The 19,071-nt window shown below is 31.8% G+C and overlaps 4 protein-coding genes across 5 annotated transcripts in view; 1 reads left to right on the forward strand and 3 right to left on the reverse strand.

The window, feature by feature from the left end:
• Positions 1-3,059, reverse strand: part of kuz (zinc-dependent metalloprotease kuz) — an 83,404-nt gene extending 80,345 nt beyond the window's left edge. The window contains exon 1 of the mRNA XM_073083586.1: positions 2,509-3,059. Coding sequence (XP_072939687.1) covers positions 2,509-2,569 — 61 coding nt within the window. The 5' untranslated portion in view covers positions 2,570-3,059. The remainder of the gene's footprint in view (positions 1-2,508) is intronic.
• A 701-nt stretch (positions 3,060-3,760) lies between these two features.
• On the reverse strand, positions 3,761-9,842 carry LOC140750136 (methylthioribose-1-phosphate isomerase). 2 transcript variants are annotated; one of them, XM_073083520.1, is made up of 8 exons: positions 9,693-9,842; positions 9,342-9,564; positions 7,355-7,453; positions 6,696-6,832; positions 6,163-6,371; positions 5,718-5,881; positions 5,258-5,459; positions 3,761-5,020 (listed from the first exon to the last, which is right to left on the reverse strand). In XM_073083520.1, the coding sequence occupies exons 2-8, from the start codon at positions 9,471-9,473 to the stop codon at positions 4,905-4,907; spliced, it is 1,059 nt and encodes a 352-aa protein (XP_072939621.1). In that variant the 5' UTR covers positions 9,474-9,564; positions 9,693-9,842; the 3' UTR covers positions 3,761-4,904. The 2 variants fall into 2 exon arrangements, with proteins under 2 accessions (XP_072939621.1, XP_072939620.1); XM_073083519.1 differs by having other exon boundaries at positions 9,342-9,784.
• Positions 9,843-10,249: 407 nt separating this feature from the next.
• On the forward strand, positions 10,250-11,705 carry Cypa (cyclophilin A). Its single transcript, XM_073083435.1, has 2 exons — positions 10,250-10,418; positions 11,060-11,705. The coding sequence occupies exons 1-2, from the start codon at positions 10,350-10,352 to the stop codon at positions 11,486-11,488; spliced, it is 498 nt and encodes a 165-aa protein (XP_072939536.1). The 5' UTR covers positions 10,250-10,349; the 3' UTR covers positions 11,489-11,705.
• A 1,528-nt stretch (positions 11,706-13,233) lies between these two features.
• LOC140750432 (uncharacterized) lies at positions 13,234-16,535 on the reverse strand. Its single transcript, XM_073083931.1, has 3 exons — positions 16,381-16,535; positions 15,150-15,328; positions 13,234-14,677 (listed from the first exon to the last, which is right to left on the reverse strand). The coding sequence occupies exons 1-3, from the start codon at positions 16,421-16,423 to the stop codon at positions 14,438-14,440; spliced, it is 462 nt and encodes a 153-aa protein (XP_072940032.1). The 5' UTR covers positions 16,424-16,535; the 3' UTR covers positions 13,234-14,437.
• Between the last annotated feature and the right edge of the window lie 2,536 nt (positions 16,536-19,071).

Raw genomic sequence — 19,071 nt, forward strand, 5'->3', positions numbered from 1 at the left:
CAATATAAGTGTTCACATAATTACATGTAACTATTTGTAAATATTTAGGTTAAAATATTCAGAAAATAGCATCCATATGTATATTTTAAATCTCATTATGCATGTATATAAAAGAAATCTATTTAAACATCACACATGTATCACCTTGTCTCTGGTAGACTGTAGAATAAATAAAGATAAGAATGTAAATAGATGTTTAGGTAAATATGTGCTTTACTAATCTGTTTGTTCACACTATCACATTGTTTTGCACAAGAACGAAATATCTGCATTTAATATCTTTACATTATCAAGGAAATTTTAACAATTGAATGTAGCATGTGATTAACTACATTTTTATCTTACACACAATGGTTTTCTGTGGTGTACTATTTTTTCACATGTTTATCAACCAATTTAATATTTTTGTTTAATATAATAGATATCAAGGATCTCATATGTTATCAATATTAAAAAAGAAATTAGACATTTATTCCTTATGGTTGAATTTTGACCACTGGGTGGACATTTACATCGTCACTCATTCATGGACATGTGGTGGGGTGGTGATTAAATGACCATGCATTTTGATGTGTAATGTTGTCAAATTTTGTTGTTATGCCCTATTTTTAGCTGACTTCTCCTACTGTGATCTAGTGAAGAAGATAGGAAAATACACACAACAAAATATAACTATTTATTACTTTTTACTTTACCAAAATCTACTGAAAGTATTGCAAAAATACACAGCTAAATGTTAATAACAGAATATATAGGCAAATTTTTGTTTATTTATTACGGCATGTTTTGATTATTAATGGTCAATAAAGACAATAAGTACTTCACTAACATGGTGGACTATGGCTTAAACAGCTCTTCTTTTGAGAGGAGACCAACGGCCAGCACTGGACAACTAAGACTAGGCTATTGCTGACAAACCTAAAGCAAGAATATATAAAATGTATCTACAAAATAAAATACAAATATACATTTCAAATGGCCACCTATTTATTATATGATAGAATATATAGATAATGCCATAAAATTCCTATAACCACTATGACAAAGCAAATTTCCTGTAAATGTATTTCCTTAAATGTAATTCCTGTACTTCTTTAAATTCGTTCTATTTAACCCATTTTGGCAAAACCCTAAACCATATAATTTAAAATTTTATTTATATTCATTTAAATTATAACTTATTATCAGTGATATAGGTAAATTATTTTCATTTCTATAAAATCATTATTGGAAGAATTTTATGATTATAAAGATTTATTTTACTTGTCAATAAAGACTGTATGACTGAAAATATGTGTATCAATAATAAAATAAACGTAATTAACATTGGCTGAATTTACCAAAAACAACTTCATAATAAGATACAAGAGGAAAATGTTATTAATTGATATATTAACAAGGGAAATAACCCTTGATTAAATAAGTGATTATTTGTTTTTGGTAAATCATATTATTTGGAATTTTAGTTATTCATAGTTATTACTTACTTACTTATTGATTTACTTGAATTTAATTTCTTTCTATTTATTTCTGTGTTCTTTATTTATTATTTTTCTTATATTCCTTCTCTTTTATTATTGATATTTGTTATGATATATCATTATTATTACTTATTTTGTACTAACACATATAAATTGAACTTGAAATAATTTGCCTACATCATACTGAAAGTTAATACAGCCTTCTAAATGGCAAAGTTACATACTTGCAGCCAACAACAAGTAATTACATGATTATTGCACATACAGTCATACTTTTTCAAAAACAATACCTTCTTTGTAATTCATGTGAACTTCATTATCCTCATATTTACCCAAAGTCAATAAATCACAAATAATTACCAAGTAATTTCATAGCAATTGGGACATGACTCAGTAGGAAAAATGTAATAATTATTTAAAATAAAAATTATTAATAAAAATAGGATGTTGCCATTGCGTGGTTTTATTAGTGAATAAATTGGTTTACACAAAAAACTATGCTACAACTACCTAAAAATGTATTCACATACCTTCATTCATATTTTATGAAACAAATTATGAATTACTGCTATTGAAATTTCATAATATTAAGCTATTATTTAAGTAGCATCATCTAGATATGTTTGCTATATTCACATTGTTATATATTTGTTATTTTTTATTAAATTGTTTATGAGGGTAAGATCAATAGTTTTATGTTATTGATATACTAGATTAAATACAATATTTTTGTTGTAATATTATGTGATAATATTTGGTAATCTCAGTAAATCGCTTATTTATTTATTTAAATTATTATATAGTACGTACTTAGCACCAATACGAAAATAATTAAGAACTTGAATGATATACTTCGAAAACATAAGTTTAAACATAATAAATCCATTGATTATTCAGTAAAATTTATGTATGTCAATGATTTAACTCAAGACACTCTAATGCTGAATCAATGCAATGACAAATCCTCAAGGTTTTTAATTAGCTAAATTCGTCACGATTGTAAATAAAGGAACAAGCGAACACTTACCACTTTCTATGTATGGAAGGGCGAGAAGTAGAAACACTATGTATCCAATTTCACTAAACATTGTCGCTTATAAACACACACTTTTGGTATCACTAAGTCATCGCACACACAGCTGATTTTCAAACCACACAAAACCTTTGTCTGTTTTCCACGAAACCGCATGCGCGTGCAAACAATATTTTTTATTTACATTACAACAAATTATAATCTTCACGCACAATATCACAACCCAGGATACACTATAACAACACGATCATTTTAGAATAATTTAAACTTTGCATCAAGAACAATAAATAACAACAAAATTTGTTACTAGGTACGTGTTGGCATCAACTAAAAAGTTTAACGGTAATAATAACACAAATATAAAACAATTCCGCGATTGCATTACTGTCCAATGTTTTAATAACATTCAGACCACCCCATTCTCTAATTATCTACAAGTTAACGTTAAAGCAATATCTGTACTTCCCAGTCGCTTGACTGACATATTGGAATTATGTATGTCCGTCCGTTCATAAACTGAATCTGGGGTTGCCGACGTTATCGTCCATTTTTCGCAGAATGGGAACATTACTCACAGACTTAAAATAATGTAGTTTCTTCCTTGAAAAATATATTTATGATGTAAAATTCAATGTAAAATAAATTATTACTTTTGCCTCATTTATACTGCTTGAATAATTATTATAAATAAAATTATATACTTTTCAAAAAACGAAAGATTGTAACTACAAAATAATGTTAAATCAGAACGCGTCTTTGGCGACGACTGAATGACGATGGTTTTGAATGAACGCGTAGGCGCGTTTTATTGCCAGTTAATAGTTCAATAACTTATCCGGAATAGGTATTCACAGGAAAGTATAATAATGCTTATGTATAGTCCGCGCCAAACTGCTAGTCCGCTTTGAATATAGAAATGAATCGCGTCGCCATAGCAAATTGTATGACTACACCAGCTCGCAACAACTTCAGAGCGGACTAGCAGTTTGAAATAAAGTTTACCTTCTTATTAGGTGTAAGAAAGGTATAATTTTTATTTGATATTAAAAGCTCTGAAGTGTGTTTTGTAAACTTAATAAAGTTAAGGTCAATGAAAATATACATTTCGTTAATACGATTTTACTCTTTACAGATATGGATATGGACAGCCGTAACAAAAATGATCCTAAAATTAATTACGTGTGTAAACATAATTAAATGGAATTAATGGTTTTCTTTGAATTAGTAAATAATTACAAAAAGCAAATTATTGGTAGCAAAAGACTTTATTAAACAATTAACAGTAATATATATATATAAATTGAGCCAATATTTACAACAAATACAAAGTATCACATTTAACTAGGTACCTGCCGTTTGTATTAGGTCAACAGTATCACATGATTGTAGCAGATAATTTAATGATAATGAAATAAATATCCATCCGTATAAAATATATAATATGAATATTGAATAAACTTTTTATATTATGAACAATTTTTATCAAATAACGTATGAAGTAAGAAAATTTATGTGACCGACTTTAGGTGGCTTATGCCAATATATGCACTTTTATCATAATAGGCACTTATCAATAAATTATGTTGTAAACATAGATTAGTAAAGATTACTCACTCCTAACAAGAAAATGTACCCAGTTTTGAGAATTGAAATAGTTGCGTAAAAAAGTTATGCCACGTCTCCGTGCTAAAATGACCCTAAAATATTTGAAATAATTATTTAATTTTATTTATATGTTACGTAAATTACGCAGTATTAGTTATTTATTTGTAAATTTTCTCTAAAAATGTTTTTATTTGTCATGAATTAAAAAAAAGAACTTACAAAAATAAGCCCGTAAGCCGTTTGTGGATTCATTCAATTTCAAGGCGGCGAAGTATCTTTACTTATCTATGGTTGTAAATCATACATTGTTACAAGTAGGTATTGTACCTAGCTGTATTTAATACTTGTATTTAGATACAAGACAAGAAACTTAATGAGAATAGGAACAAATTCACTAAAGCTGGAAAAAAGTGTTCACTAATTTCCTTATATAGTAAAGATTGTAAGAACAAATATGGATTCATTTGCGAGATAAACATTTTTCACAGCTTTACTATGGAAGATTCTGCTTTACTTAAAGGTTGTTATCATGTGCATAGATATTAAGGGGGAGTGGGGGTCTAATTTATACTAAGGGTGGTGTTCGGAATAAATATTCTCAGAAAAGAATCTGGCAAAAAAAGGTCCTCTTGTCCTTCTGTTTGAAGAATGTTTAATTTCTTGCCTATGCTTATTCCGGACGTCTTAATTCCCAATCTCTCCTCCCTCACATACACCCATGGTGGATACATATAGAGGTTTTACTGTTTACTATCTTCTGTATATTCATTGTACTTTGTATTTGTTTAATGAGGAACTATTTCTTTCAGTTTGTCTGGCCTAAACACACCTTTTTCTGTAATGATTCCAGTTATCAATGATGCAGGTGTGACATCGAAGGCAGGATTCCAACAACTGATGCCTGTAATGTAAATAAGACACATTCACTTTCTTGATAACTGTCAAGACAATCTTTGTTCTTAGAGTTAATATTTGTGACAACATTTATTTTTAAGACAACATTTTATAATTTGTCCCTCCAGGGGTTCGCAGCTCACGCTTTAAAAACGCTGCTTCATTTAACAAACAATTCATAATAGATTTTCTAGACTGCATTTATCTCTATGTCCCTTAATTACATATACTTTTTAATAGATACCTGGAGCTGCAATCCTATGTTCACCGATATGAGTCATCTCTCTGTCCGGTCTCTCCTCTATTTTGATTCTATCCCCTGACGTAAGCGACATGTCTATGGACGTAAGTGGCGCGGCTACATAAAAAGGCACATTATGATGTTTCGCCACTATTGCTATTTGATATGTTCCTATTTTATTAGCTGTATCACCATTGGCTGCTACCTTTGAAACAAAAAAATGTTGGTTATTATTATCACATAAAGGTATTTAACTCACGGTCTTATCTCCACATAGTACCCCCACCCCCACTTAGTATTATAAAGATGTAGACATTTCTCACATGGATACTAAAGCAAATATTATGTTATATGTAGTAGTCAAACATATACTAAGGGTGACTTGAACCAATATATTCTAATGGAGATAAAACCACACATATTTGTATATCAGTAGATGATAATATACAATCGTTTTACATACTCTGTCAGCACCAACAACCACAGCACTGATGTTTCTGGCGTGCATCAGTGCAGACACCATACTGTCAACTATGAGTGTTCCGGGGATTTTCTCATGTACTAGCTCATATGCAGTTAGCCGGGCTCCTTGGTTGTATGGCCGTGTTTCCGTGCAGTACACATGTTCTGTAATATTAGTGGAGGATATTAGAAAACAGTATAGAAACATTTATATCTATACACTACAATACAATATGAATAGGTTAACAAAAATTTACACAATCATTAAGGTAAATTTTAAGTAGAAAAGGCAATATTTGTAATTTTGTAAGTCATACACCATTTAAAATGGTCAAGGGTGGGTGAAGTCTACCAATTCCCACATTCACAACAGTTATGGTTGGAGACGACAAAATTAAAAAAAATATATGTTTCAATACCAATATCCATTGTATTATGTGGCTTACCCAGTCTTTTATTAGTATGTAATGCTCTAATAACTCCTAAGGCAGTGCCGTACCCAGCTGTTGCAAGAGAACCTGTATTGCAGTGTGTCAAGATCCTAACCAGGCCATCTCCCTCAAGTCCATTAAGTATGGCCTCACAACCATACTTTCCTATTTCCTTATTATCCTCAATATCTTTGATTAGCATGTTTTCTATGTTTTTGATGAACCTGAAAATGAAATTTTTTTCAACAATAATAAGATGACTCTTTACAGTACTATTCAATAAATTATATTTTTCTTTAGTTGTATTATCTTCATACATTATATATATTGGATTGGTTATACATTATGTAATAAACAATAATAACCTGATGACATGTAATATTTTAAGTTGAAAACAATTTTGGGCCACTTCCAATAATAAGATATGTAATATATTCTTTTAGAAAATGTGTCATCTTAGAATTTAACCAATTTTAATAGTCAGTTTATTTTTATTTTGCTTACAAGATACAATAATGAATGTTGTATTAAAAGTTAAGGATACATACATTTCTTTGAAATCATTAGCAGTAACATTTTCATCGGCACACAAATTATTTGCTAAATTTATAAGCTCATCGGCTGCCAATTTTATGTTCACAGCTGTTGGCCTCGCTGACACCAAATAATTAAGCTTGCCTTCAATCTGTGATTATTAAAGTTTATTCTGTTACATATAGCAAAAAGAGATATTATTTATCATATTACTCATTTAATACAGTGCCTCTGGTACAGTGTTTTAGAGGTTAGTCTAAAAAACCTGGGCTCAGTGAACTGGTGGCATGCAAATTAATGGAAAAGATTCTCATAATTTCTAAGGCATATTTTCATAAGCTAAATAGTGAAAAAATACTGTGCATGCAAAAATTCAGCATTATGTTATTACGTAGACATAGTAATTAGAATGATATAGTAATATATTATTACAGTGACATAGTACTAGTAGAAAATGTGGGAATATCATGGGAGTCTGGAAAAAATTTTCAATGGAAGGAAGTCATCTTTTCTTCTCCCTATGCAAGTGCCTTAGCAACCCTTAACAAAGCTATTGCTACAACCTTGGAATTAAGCCATTGCTACTTCCAGATAACATTTATTTTTATTATCTCATATTAATAAGTAGTAAGTTTATCATTATTTGTATGTAAATTATGTTTGATTTGCTGACCTCTTGCCTCATGTCTTTTTTATCAGTGTACTCATTCTTCAATAATTCTACGGCCAGTGATAAACAACCCACTATTGCTATGGCAGGAGCTCCTCGCACCTACAATTAAAATAATATCGTATATTACAAGCTGATAATATAAACATAATTTTCATTCCTATTTGCATGTTTACATTTTATGACAATGTTGAATATGAAAGGGAAAGTCAGTTGCTTTATTTAGTTTCTTATTAATTTTATTTTCAAATTCAAATGGAACAAAAATACCATTTAGAATATTATCTAATCAAGGGAATATTATTTATATTAATAAGCATAGGGATGCAGAGATAAAGGGGGGATTACGGTTCTTACGGCGCCAAGATTTGAATGCGGATCCGTATAGATTTCGATGAGACAAGACGAAAAGTAAGAATAAATTTTTTTGATATCTCGCTTAGTTTTCGAGATATCGATACTCAAAAATTATTCGAAAATTTCGATTTTTTGCGTTTTAAAAGTGAAATTGCCGAGGAACGGCGCGGCGGAAACGGGTGCGACTGGTATCTCCGGATAGGGGAGGACGTGCAGAATACGGTAGAAGAAAAATGAAGAGAATTCGTTAAGAAACGGCGGAGGAAAATGAGAAAAACCAAAAATTGATTTTTGAAAAACGGAGAAAATTATGTTTAAAAATTTAGAAAACGGAGAGAAACGGAAGTAGTATGTGCGAAAAGGTATCGTTGAGACGAGTACGATGGTATAAAATAATTAGAAATCGGGCAAGGGACAACGAAGTTAGAGGTGATTGAAATTTGAGTTGGTATTGGTTAGGTTAGGTTAGGTTAGGTTTAGGTTAGGTTTAGGTTAGGTTTTTTTTTTTTTTTTTTTTTTTTTTTTTTTTTTTTTTTTTTTATTAATACGTCTTGAATCACTTTTGACAGGTATAATTGCACAAATTAAGAAAATATTTTAATATAATATTTTAATATTTTAATATTTATTTATTTATTTATTTATTTATTTATTTATTTATTTTAATATTTTAATATTTTAAATATTTTAATTAGAAGGTTAGGTTAGGTTAGGTTTTTTTTATTTTTATTATTATTATTATTATCATAATAATAGTGATAATCATAATAAAGGATAAAATATATCTTCAAAAATTTTTTTCAATAAAATTCCAACATTTTTAATAATGTATTTATTAATATCTTGAAAACTAAGCAAGATATCGAAAAAAAATATTCTTTGTTTTCGTTTTCTTTTCCAAAAATCTATCGAAATACATCATTAAAAGAATTTTTTTTTTTATTTTTCGATTTTTAAATATCGATATCTCGAAAACTAAGCGAGATATCAAAAAAAATTATTCTTACTTTTCGTCTTGTCTCGTCGAGATCTATAAGGATCCGCACTCAAATTTTGGCGCCGTAAGAATCGTAATCGTGCCGAGATAAAACTCAAGATAAACATTTTTTTATAATTCTATCTGACCAAATATTTTCATGTGCGGCCTGTGCGTAATGGAAAATTACGCCAATATTCTATCAATTGGTAAACTGGGGTAGTATGCAGCTTGCATAGCAACCCCTATGAATGTATCCAGAGAAATGTAGAAAATAGAGATTTTATTAATCCATTAAATTGTCAAAGTTTGGACATATTGATTATTAATAAAGTGCACTAAAAAAGGTTTTGGTTTAAAAATCTATATTCAGTTTAATGACCCAAGTTTTGCCTGATAAAATACTTGGACTAGCTTTATTAGTTTCAGCCCCGGCAACCCTACACACATGTGTTTATTATTATGCATGATAAAGTTATAACTACATTTCATGGTGATTACGATTACGAAAAATAATTGGATGATTTTACTTTAATTGCCTATAAATTGTTGGGTAGTTTAAGGTATTAAAATTATATAAATGCTGATATAATATACTCGCGGTTCAAATAATATAAAAAAATATTTAAGCTATTATTATGTATATAAAATTGTTACCTGCATTCTGTTAATGACCTTCCATCCATCTTCAACTCCTTGCACCTTCACATAACGTGTTTGTATTGGGAGTAATAGTTGGTCTAAAATTTCCAAAGCACCCCTTTTGTACTTTATCGATTCTAAGCTCATTGTGATTGACTTTCAACTATCCAGTTCGATGTAATAATAGGCCATTTAATATACTCTTACAATCGATGACAAGATAATTGACAACTCTAACCTGTATCAATATTTATATTAGGTTTAAAATCACGTGAATTATGCTGGGGGTGTTGAAATATTCACCTAGTTGTGAAGACTATCTATGTTTCTTGTAAGGTAAATTGTAATAACTTAAAAATACGATACCAAAAGAACTTAGCGCCAAAAACTCAAATATAAATTTGAAAGAAAATTGAGTTGACTGAAAAGTTGAAAACTGAAATTGAATTGAGTTGAGTTGAATTATAACTTTTTATACGAATAATATTAAGATATATATTATACAGCCAATCTAGTTAATTTAATATCATTCTTGTATTTTATCATAATATAAAACAAATATTATATCTAGAGTATTTTAACTATTTTTCTGTGTACACTATTTATTAAATTATCGATATTATTATTGTTTTTAAATTATGAAATAAAAGTAAAAATTTAGTCTATAGTTTTTGTCTCTGCTCAAGGAATATAGTCAATTACTACGATTATCTTCGATAGACGATAGTATAGATAAATTAATAAATAATTTCCTTATAATAATGTGATGGTGATATTTTGTAATTCAGAAATGAATAATAAATCGCATATAGAAAATACTTTCCATTCTTTCAGTGGTAAAATATTTAACTTTATTTCATCTATATACGAAGGATTGTAGAGATTTGGTTTATGAACGCATCCAGGATATTGAAGTCTACATTGTCTATGTTCTTTTCAATTTCCGCCCAGCATCGACGAAAGACGCATCGTCATTGTGCTGTGATTCAAAGGATAATTCAGTGGATCTTCCAATAAAGCGAAATGGCTTTACCCCAAGTCTACATGGATGTCGCCGCCGATGGCGCATCCTTGGGAAGGATCGTTATCGAGGTAGGTTCTTAACTGTTTTATTAATTGAATTTTGGGAGGTGTCATTCCGGCCGGCCGCCGGCGTGATTGACCGACCACGCTACTTCATTACCTACTAACGCTTATCTTTATCTTTCGATTTTAAATCTGCGTTAATTGTTTGTTTTCGATTGAAATGAGATTGAATGTATTTGTATTCATCAATAGTATCCTTGATAATGTTAATTATTTCATTACATGTGCTAAGTGCTGTTACTGTGGACACCTACATGATAGATATACATATATGTTAGTATGTAGTTATAATTAACTTCTCGCTGACCGAGAATTACATTGAAGGTCAATTCTTTATGAAGCCTCTATCGAAGTAGTTAAGTTTTATATCAAATTTTCTTGCTTCTGACTTTCTTTACACCTAATAGTGTGTGGCATCTGTCAAATTACTAAAATGAATATGGCATAGGAAAAAACCAACCTGAGTATCTCTGTGTCTATAATACTAATGAGTCAGCATCTAACAACATATTTAAGATATTAATTTTTATTTATCATTGATCTATGATTCTCACGATAAATATTGTTAGCATGTTATGGGTTTTAAATTTAGATTAATTTGCATATGACATCATCATCAATACTTAATTGATTTTGTTTTGTTGCAGTTGAAAAGTGATGTCACTCCCAAGACCTGCGAGAACTTTCGCGCCCTCTGTACAGGCGAGAAGGGATTCGGCTACAAGGGCTCCACCTTCCACCGCGTGATCCCCAACTTCATGCTCCAGGGCGGTGACTTCACAAACCACAATGGTACCGGTGGCAAGTCCATCTACGGCGAGAAGTTCCCCGATGAGAACTTCGTCCTGAAGCACACTGGCCCTGGCATCCTGTCGATGGCCAATGCGGGCCCCAACACCAATGGCTCCCAGTTCTTCATCACCACTGTGAAGACCTCTTGGTTGGACGGTAGACATGTCGTGTTTGGAAAAGTCACTGAAGGCATGGATGTTGTCAAGCGAGTTGAGAGCTTCGGCTCCCAATCCGGAAAACCAGCCAAGAAGGTTATCATTGCTGACTGCGGACAGCTTTCCTAAGTTATTACCATAATATTTATACAAATAAAATGCAATATTTTAAGTTTAACGTAATGTCCTCCCGAGTAACCTTCCCAGTCTTAAATATTACATTTGATGTTAACTGTGGGTCATTCCAATTATGTTACAAATTTATTACTATATTCTAGGTCGCAAACTAGGAATTGCATTTATTTCAGTGCATTGTTTATTCATAATAAATTAACTTATAAATTAATGTATCTGTTTATTATCCGTTCCCCAATCCAAAAAACATTGTTTCGTCTAAAAGTACAGTATGCAAATGACATTAAATACACACTATTAACATATTATATACACATTCGAATTGCATTGAGCTTAAGAATTTAATTCAAAATAAATTAAGAAATGTCAAGTAAAGCTATAAAAAGATATACCTACCTATATAGATGGTTTCTGGCATCATAATATCCAATATAGGTTGGTTTATGGAGATGGTTAATGGATGAAACATTTTTTTATATCAAGTTAAATATGTCAAAAAATATACATATATACTGCAAATGTATTGATGGATTGACTAAAAAAATTCAGTTCAGAGTATGACTAAAGTTTTTTTTTGTGAAACATTTGTTTGTTTACGTGTAAACGAAAGTATGGAATATGCAAACGGACTATTTTTTCCGTCGTAACTCTGTGTAGGCAGGTAATTTTGTTATGAAACATTTAGATAAGAGTAGTCGTAGGTGCCTCTGGCTATCTAAGGACATTTTGCTATTACCCGACCTCGATGTGCATTACGCGTTTCCTGTCTTGTCGCACGTTTTCCTGCTGTGTGCTACAAGTATTATACCTACCTATACCTAATTGCTGCTATGTGCTACAAGTACTTACCTATAATTCCAATGATGGGAGATGATGGTCAATGTAATAACTATGTTAAAAAAATGATTTATTTGACAATCATGAGGTCTAGAGAGTAGCGATGACTTGAAATTATAAGTCAGTAGATAGTACTATTTTAGATGGTTTTATTTAAAATCTGCATGCCTCTTAGGTATTTACAAATTATAATTATTTTTATAAAATTCAGGTTTATTGATATTAGATGTTCCATGCACCATTATAGCCAGTAGCTACGCAATAATGATCTAGGTCGATATTTCGACACAACGTTGAAATAACTAAAAAATAGGTAGAGTTTGAAAACAAACAGTTAAAATCATTAACAAGATAGGTACATAATAAAATTGTGTAAAAATAATATTGTGGTTTGGTCGTATAAACCGCAATGTTTGTACGCTGTGGCATCGAAATGTATCGAATGATGTAACCATGTTATTATCATGACATGCTATAATTATTTAATATTTAAAACTGAAGTAGGTACTGAAACACTTGCCTTGCTACTGGCTGGCTGAAATATGGCTTTAATGATTTCGACATAGAGAAGTTCCTAGATCTATTACTATAGATAATAACGTTATTTTTTTTAATATTAAAAAGAAATAGTATTTACTTAGAGCGATTTATTATTGTACTTTCTAACTTTGTATTATTTTGGTAGGTATCTAACGCATAGATCATACTCTAGGACAGAAATCCAATAATCATTTAGGTGTCTGGGTTGGCCCGGGATCAAATCGAACCGTGACTATAGATCTATGTATATTTAAGCTAAAGAAAATATAGGTTTAGGATGATGTGTTTCTGGAATTAATGTTTGGTTTTAGAAGAAGACTAAGGTTTACAATTAATCAAAGTAAGTACAATAAAACAACGAGCATCTTATCCACCTAGTTCAGGTTGATTTAGGTACAATTAATATTTTATTTTGTGTTGTGTAGGTAACATTGTAGAATTATAACAGAGTTAAGTATTTATGAGATTAAAGACAAGTAAATATATTTACATTATAAATAATTGATAAAGCACAGGTAATTAAATAAATTGCGGTAGGAAACAGTTTAGTAAACATTAGTAAGCAGATAAGTCGCAGGCTTAGGCCTGGGCTATCCGAACCAGCAACGAATTATCGCAACAATAAGGAATCAGAAAAAACAATATTATTTTGTCATACATACATGTCAGACATACAATTCGACCATGCATAAAAAATGTAAAATCCTTTATATCCACAATGGAGACAATTTCTGCTGAAAACTCAAACTCAAGATTTTTTGTGTTTTAATGCAATTTTAGGAGACGGTTTGTCTACCTTTAAGTTTGCATCAATATATATTATGTACTAGTATGTAATTAATTACATGTTATAGTTGTCAATTAATATTAACATTGTAAGTATCGACCGTGAAGTAATTAGGTATTTCTGACGTGTCGACCAAGTCAAGGTAATATCGAAGGTAAGTTACCTATTATTCATCTAAACCTAGGTGGGGCTACCACTTAGCTGTGTTGTGCGAGAATAAAATATTATGTTAGACCTGTAAATTAATGATAGGTGCAGAACTTAGCTATTATTAATTGATTTGATTATGCGCTACTTAATTCCTACACGCCGAGCCCCCTAAACCGCATACTTAGACAATTAATATACCTAATTAAATATGTAGGTAATAGTTATATCAGACATTATGTTATGTTAGACTCTAATCCAATGAATGATGCTAGAAGACAATCCGGTCTGATTTGGTCCATCTTCATATTTTACTTAATTATGGTAAGCTATATACCACGTGTATTCGTAGTGCAAATTACAAGCAGAAGGCCGAAACGGCTTGGTGCAGCGTGACTCATTATTTTATAAGCGAATCATGTTAACTCCTTTGTTTGCAAATAATACATACTTATTGGGTACTATGACATAATTTAACGGACATTCTAGGACAATCTGTCATAAGCTTAAGTTATAATAAATCAAGTTAATTTGTAGTGTCACAAATGTATTATAACTACTTAATGTAAGTATTATAATAATTATAAGAGTGTTATTGTGATTTTAATGTTAAATTCGATGTGTAATATTAATTATAGTAATTGGACCATTGACAAAAGGAAAAAAGCAGCGTTAAGAGCGAGGGTTTCCGCCCCGGAGCCATAGTTGCAGAGTGATGATGTGCAGCACGACGTGCAGGAGTAGAGCTTCGTGCGTTCTCCGATCACGATGCAGCCGGGCTCGCAGTGCTTCGTGCAGTTGCGTTCCAGAGCCCACATCAGCAGTGCGGTCGTGTAGTTCTCGTTTGACGTCGTGTAACCAAAACGTTTCACCTGCACAAACACACGTCTATTTAGTTATTATCAAGAAATTATTAACCGTGGCAATTATAGGACTTATGGTATTAATTTTAACATATTCTTCTATAATTTATACTAAAATACAGAAATATGTGAATTACTGAAAAGTTAATTATTTTAGGACTAATAAATTTTGGCTAGCAACAGAGCTTGTGTTACCACGTTCTGTATTAAAAGAAAATATTAAATACGTAGGCAAAGAAGCCCTTTTTTAAAGTTTTAACGACATAAGACTATCTCATTTACGCCGCCGCCTTTGGACATCTGTAAACTACTCCATGTAAAATAGAGATTCGATCCAAAAAATACAGCTGTCATTTACATTCTCCCACCGTAACGTAGAACTGCTTCACACGAGACAGGTGTGGTGATGGTACCGCCCCAAATAATAATGGCTCTATCATTAACCAAATTACTAAAAAAATAATCTCTACACTATTCTCACCATGCATGTCCGCCTATCGTTGCTGCATTTATGTATGAAGGCTGTATCGTTCTGCCGTAGACTTCCGCAGCGGTCGTGTATGACGTTCGCGAGGCATCGGTGGCACCAGAGGTCATTGTTGGGCTTTGCTGCTGCTGAGGTCACGTGGACGCTGTCCCGTAAAAGGTCGCAGTCACCGTCTGGAAGATGGTGTGTTATGGATGAATTCGTGTTAAAAATAGGGCATGAGAATATATGTGAATGAAGATGATGAAAATGATGAAGGAGGGTTAAGCTGTTAAGATGTTGATGATGTCAGAAAACACAAAGATTACAAGTTATCTATATATTAATCTAGTATTTTTATTTTTTTCAAATTTTTGTGTTATTTATTTCTAAATTTTATCTGGAGAAAAACAAATACGGAACCCTAAAAAAAGGAGATTGTTGATGAAACTTTGGACAATAGGACAAATGAAAGTGTAATCAATACACGCGTCTCTATGTCTCCGGTGACCAAACAACGATCGGAGGTCAAAAATACTAGTAGAGTTGTTTGAACCTGTTCGACTTTAAAGGAAACCAAGTGGCAAGAAGTAACTCAAAAAGACTTAATCAAAAAAGCTATTACTGTATTTCTAATCTGATGTTAATCTGAAAAATAGAACTTGGTACCCAATTTATATTTTTTCTTTCAATCCCGCTCAAACAATTTTAGCTCTATTTATTTCATTATGAATTGATAAAGGTAATTTAAATAAAGAACAACTTTTTTTCTCCCTATATTCTGATAAGGCAAATTAAAATACTGCATTAGTTCAAAGAGATATCTATATATACATTTTATTTCTAGAAATACACGTGTTTCTTTGTTTATGGTGTATGAAGCAATAAATAAGGTGACTCTTCTTGTCCAAGGCATTAACAGTTGAACTGGGAGTAAAATATTTTCTAATTGCTCGAAAAACTTAGTAAAAGTTCGGAATACCCATATAGTGCTACTAGCAGCAGATTAGGAAACCATGCGGTTCTTTGTTATCTGTGCTATAAAAAGCATGCGATCCATAGACAAGCGTTTGACGTTTCTCGAATCATAATAACCAAAGACTACAGCGTAGTGAAATCCAAATACATCAGGTTATTACGAACCTTTGATTCGAAATCAGTCTATACAATCTAGGCGTGAACAACGTAAAAGCGATGGTTGAAATGAATAAAGATACATTAGAAACGAAATGTTGTATTGACATACCTGGCGGGAATAGGAACAGCGCGAGCAGTATCACAGACCGCATCGTGTTTGCAATGAGCAACGCGCATGTCCCAGCATCCGACCATCTGTATCGATCGCCAGTCTGCGACCTGTTGCTGTTCCCGGCCGCTCCGCCCACAGCCCTTCCCCCTACACCCTTCAAGACTACAGCCACTTTGATCGAGGAAAACAATCTCAACTTTCCGAATTCTTAAGAAAATTAAAACTTTTAGCCTTGTCCCTACCGTAGCATACCCGCTAAGCAGAAACGACCCTGTTTAATATTGCTTTAACTTAAACGTGGATAATCTTCTGTCCACGGAAGTATACTCTGAATTATAAGGAGTTATAGGAAAATGTTTGAGTAAATAATTTTTAACATAATGATGAGATGTTACTTTGGCTAATTTCGGATAAGTTAATTTAATATCGTAGTACCTAATAATTTATGGTTAGGATAAAGATAGGACTATGTTATAATAAGCTAAGTAGGTACCTATATTTATAAACTGTAAATTTAAACTCCTTATATTTTGAAGATTTCTATAACAGACACAATTTTCCTTTAAGACATACTTTTCTTAAACAGGGTTCAGCCTATGTTAGAAAATTGTTTCTAAAAAAAACTACGATTCTTACAATTATTGAGATGTGATAAAGTAACATTATTCGAAAATATATGGGCTTTGTTTTGGATAAATTCCTTTTGAGGAAAACCATACTTACCTACGTAACTTGTTTTAGAGAAATTGGAATTAGTTTCCACTTTCAAGTCAAGTACTAACTAATTCGGTGGTTATCGACGGAAAAATATAAAGATGTTAGATTAAATTAATGTTGCCTAATTTCAGTTATACGACAAATTAGCACGCAGATGGAAATTACATCATTATATGCACACGAAGATGTATTAGACGATTTTTTAAACATGATAGGTAGATAGTAAAAGCTCTCGATGATTGTACTATAATCGGATTCGGTTAAGTCAGAATCCTATTGATTATATAGAACCCATAACCTTTGAACTTTTAGTATACTGGATGAACATATTCACATCCATCGTCCGGTAAAGTATTAAATTAGAGCCGTGCCTGCTCAAGTGTAACGAGCCGTAAAATCTTTGTTGTCCGGCTTCTGGTGAATTGGCGGCCCGACTTAATTGAGATTTGTTCGCGCTTGTGAACAAATCTATTCTAAATAATCTGTTTAATAAATAATTTGTAAGATAATGTGAATTATATAGCTTACCAGGTACGTTTCAGCTTTAACATTCTGGACATCTGTGATTTCTCTTCGCAATGGGGAAAGAAGCTACTCAACTACTAGATTTTTCGTACTTTATTTCAAAGTTTATTTTTGTTTTCAGGAATTTGAGTACCTATCTACCTACAGATGTTGAAAATAAAGTATTGTTGCTTGAAATAACAAAAAATGCTGTATTCCAATTTTTCGAAAGTGATTAAAAATGAGTAGGTACAATAGCACAAGTATAAAAGCTGCAAGGCATAACAACATGTCGCGATTGTGCTTATGCTCTAATGTACGTATTTAAATGATTCGATCGATAATACCAACAATAAATGGCTAATACTGATTGCCATTACACTGAGATGTCTTATGTTATGAATACAATAGCCACATACAAAGATCTACCAATACAATCGCGGAACTCGGGACAGATATCTAGGAGGAATAAATCGTACAATCGTAAACCAGAGTATTTTCATTCGTCTGAAGGTGGTACAACCCTCTGTGGTTCGACTCCGGCGGCACCACCGCCACACCTATTTCTGCTTAATGAAAGTAGTGTTAGCGTTGCTTTGTTTTGGTTTGAAGGGTGTGGTAAAGGAGAAATACATTTCCGAGACATGCCAGGTTAGTCCTCAGGGCGCATCTGTGGCCAACCTTAGATGGGAATCTAATCTTACCTAGAGTTAATTACAGATGTCCATAGGTGGTAGTAGCCACTAACGTCTGCTCCTATATTATAAAAAAAACTTCATTTTCACCATATTATTATGACCTTTCCCGTCAGTAATACTGAAAACCCGATGGTTTCGAAAAGCGAAATGTGCTAAAGTTTAACGTAATACGTCTTCTGTGCAGTCCATTGGGATTGCTCGAGTTATCCGCGCGACTTGCTTGATCTGCACGGAATGAAATTGCAAAAGTCAATCGTACTTAGCTAGTTGAACTAGCTGTGCCCCTGTTTCTTTTTAACGCGGGTGAAACCGGGGGGCACAGCTAGTATATGAATGTATATGAAGCCAAACTTTAATTTAAATAATAATTGTAATAATAATACAATAAACAATAAATAGGTAGGTAATACACATAGCATATGGCTCTAAAGTTCTGCTTTTTGAAATAGAAAGATACAGTACATTCTAAGCTCTTAAAAAAGTCGTAGACAAATTGAACACAAAACTTGTTTTATTTTTTTAGAGACAACTTTTCAACTGGGCGTGGATGGCAAAGTCTGAAAGGAATAAAGAGAAACGCTCAAATGAATTACGGGTCGATTTTGATAAAAACTGAAACTGTATCACGGAAGAAAACTGTTTTCTCAGGTGGGAATTGAACGAGTTCTTAAAAAATACACATCCTGTATTCATTGTACTTCACTATCACTATTCGCATAATAATTAATACGAATAGGTATAAATCTTTCCGATTTCGCGCTCTGTTAAA

Source organism: Epargyreus clarus, unplaced genomic scaffold (genome assembly GCF_041222505.1).
Source record: "Epargyreus clarus isolate Ecla_fem2 unplaced genomic scaffold, WU_Ecla_fem_2.2 ptg000019l, whole genome shotgun sequence".
NCBI lineage: Eukaryota > Metazoa > Arthropoda > Insecta > Lepidoptera > Hesperiidae > Epargyreus > Epargyreus clarus.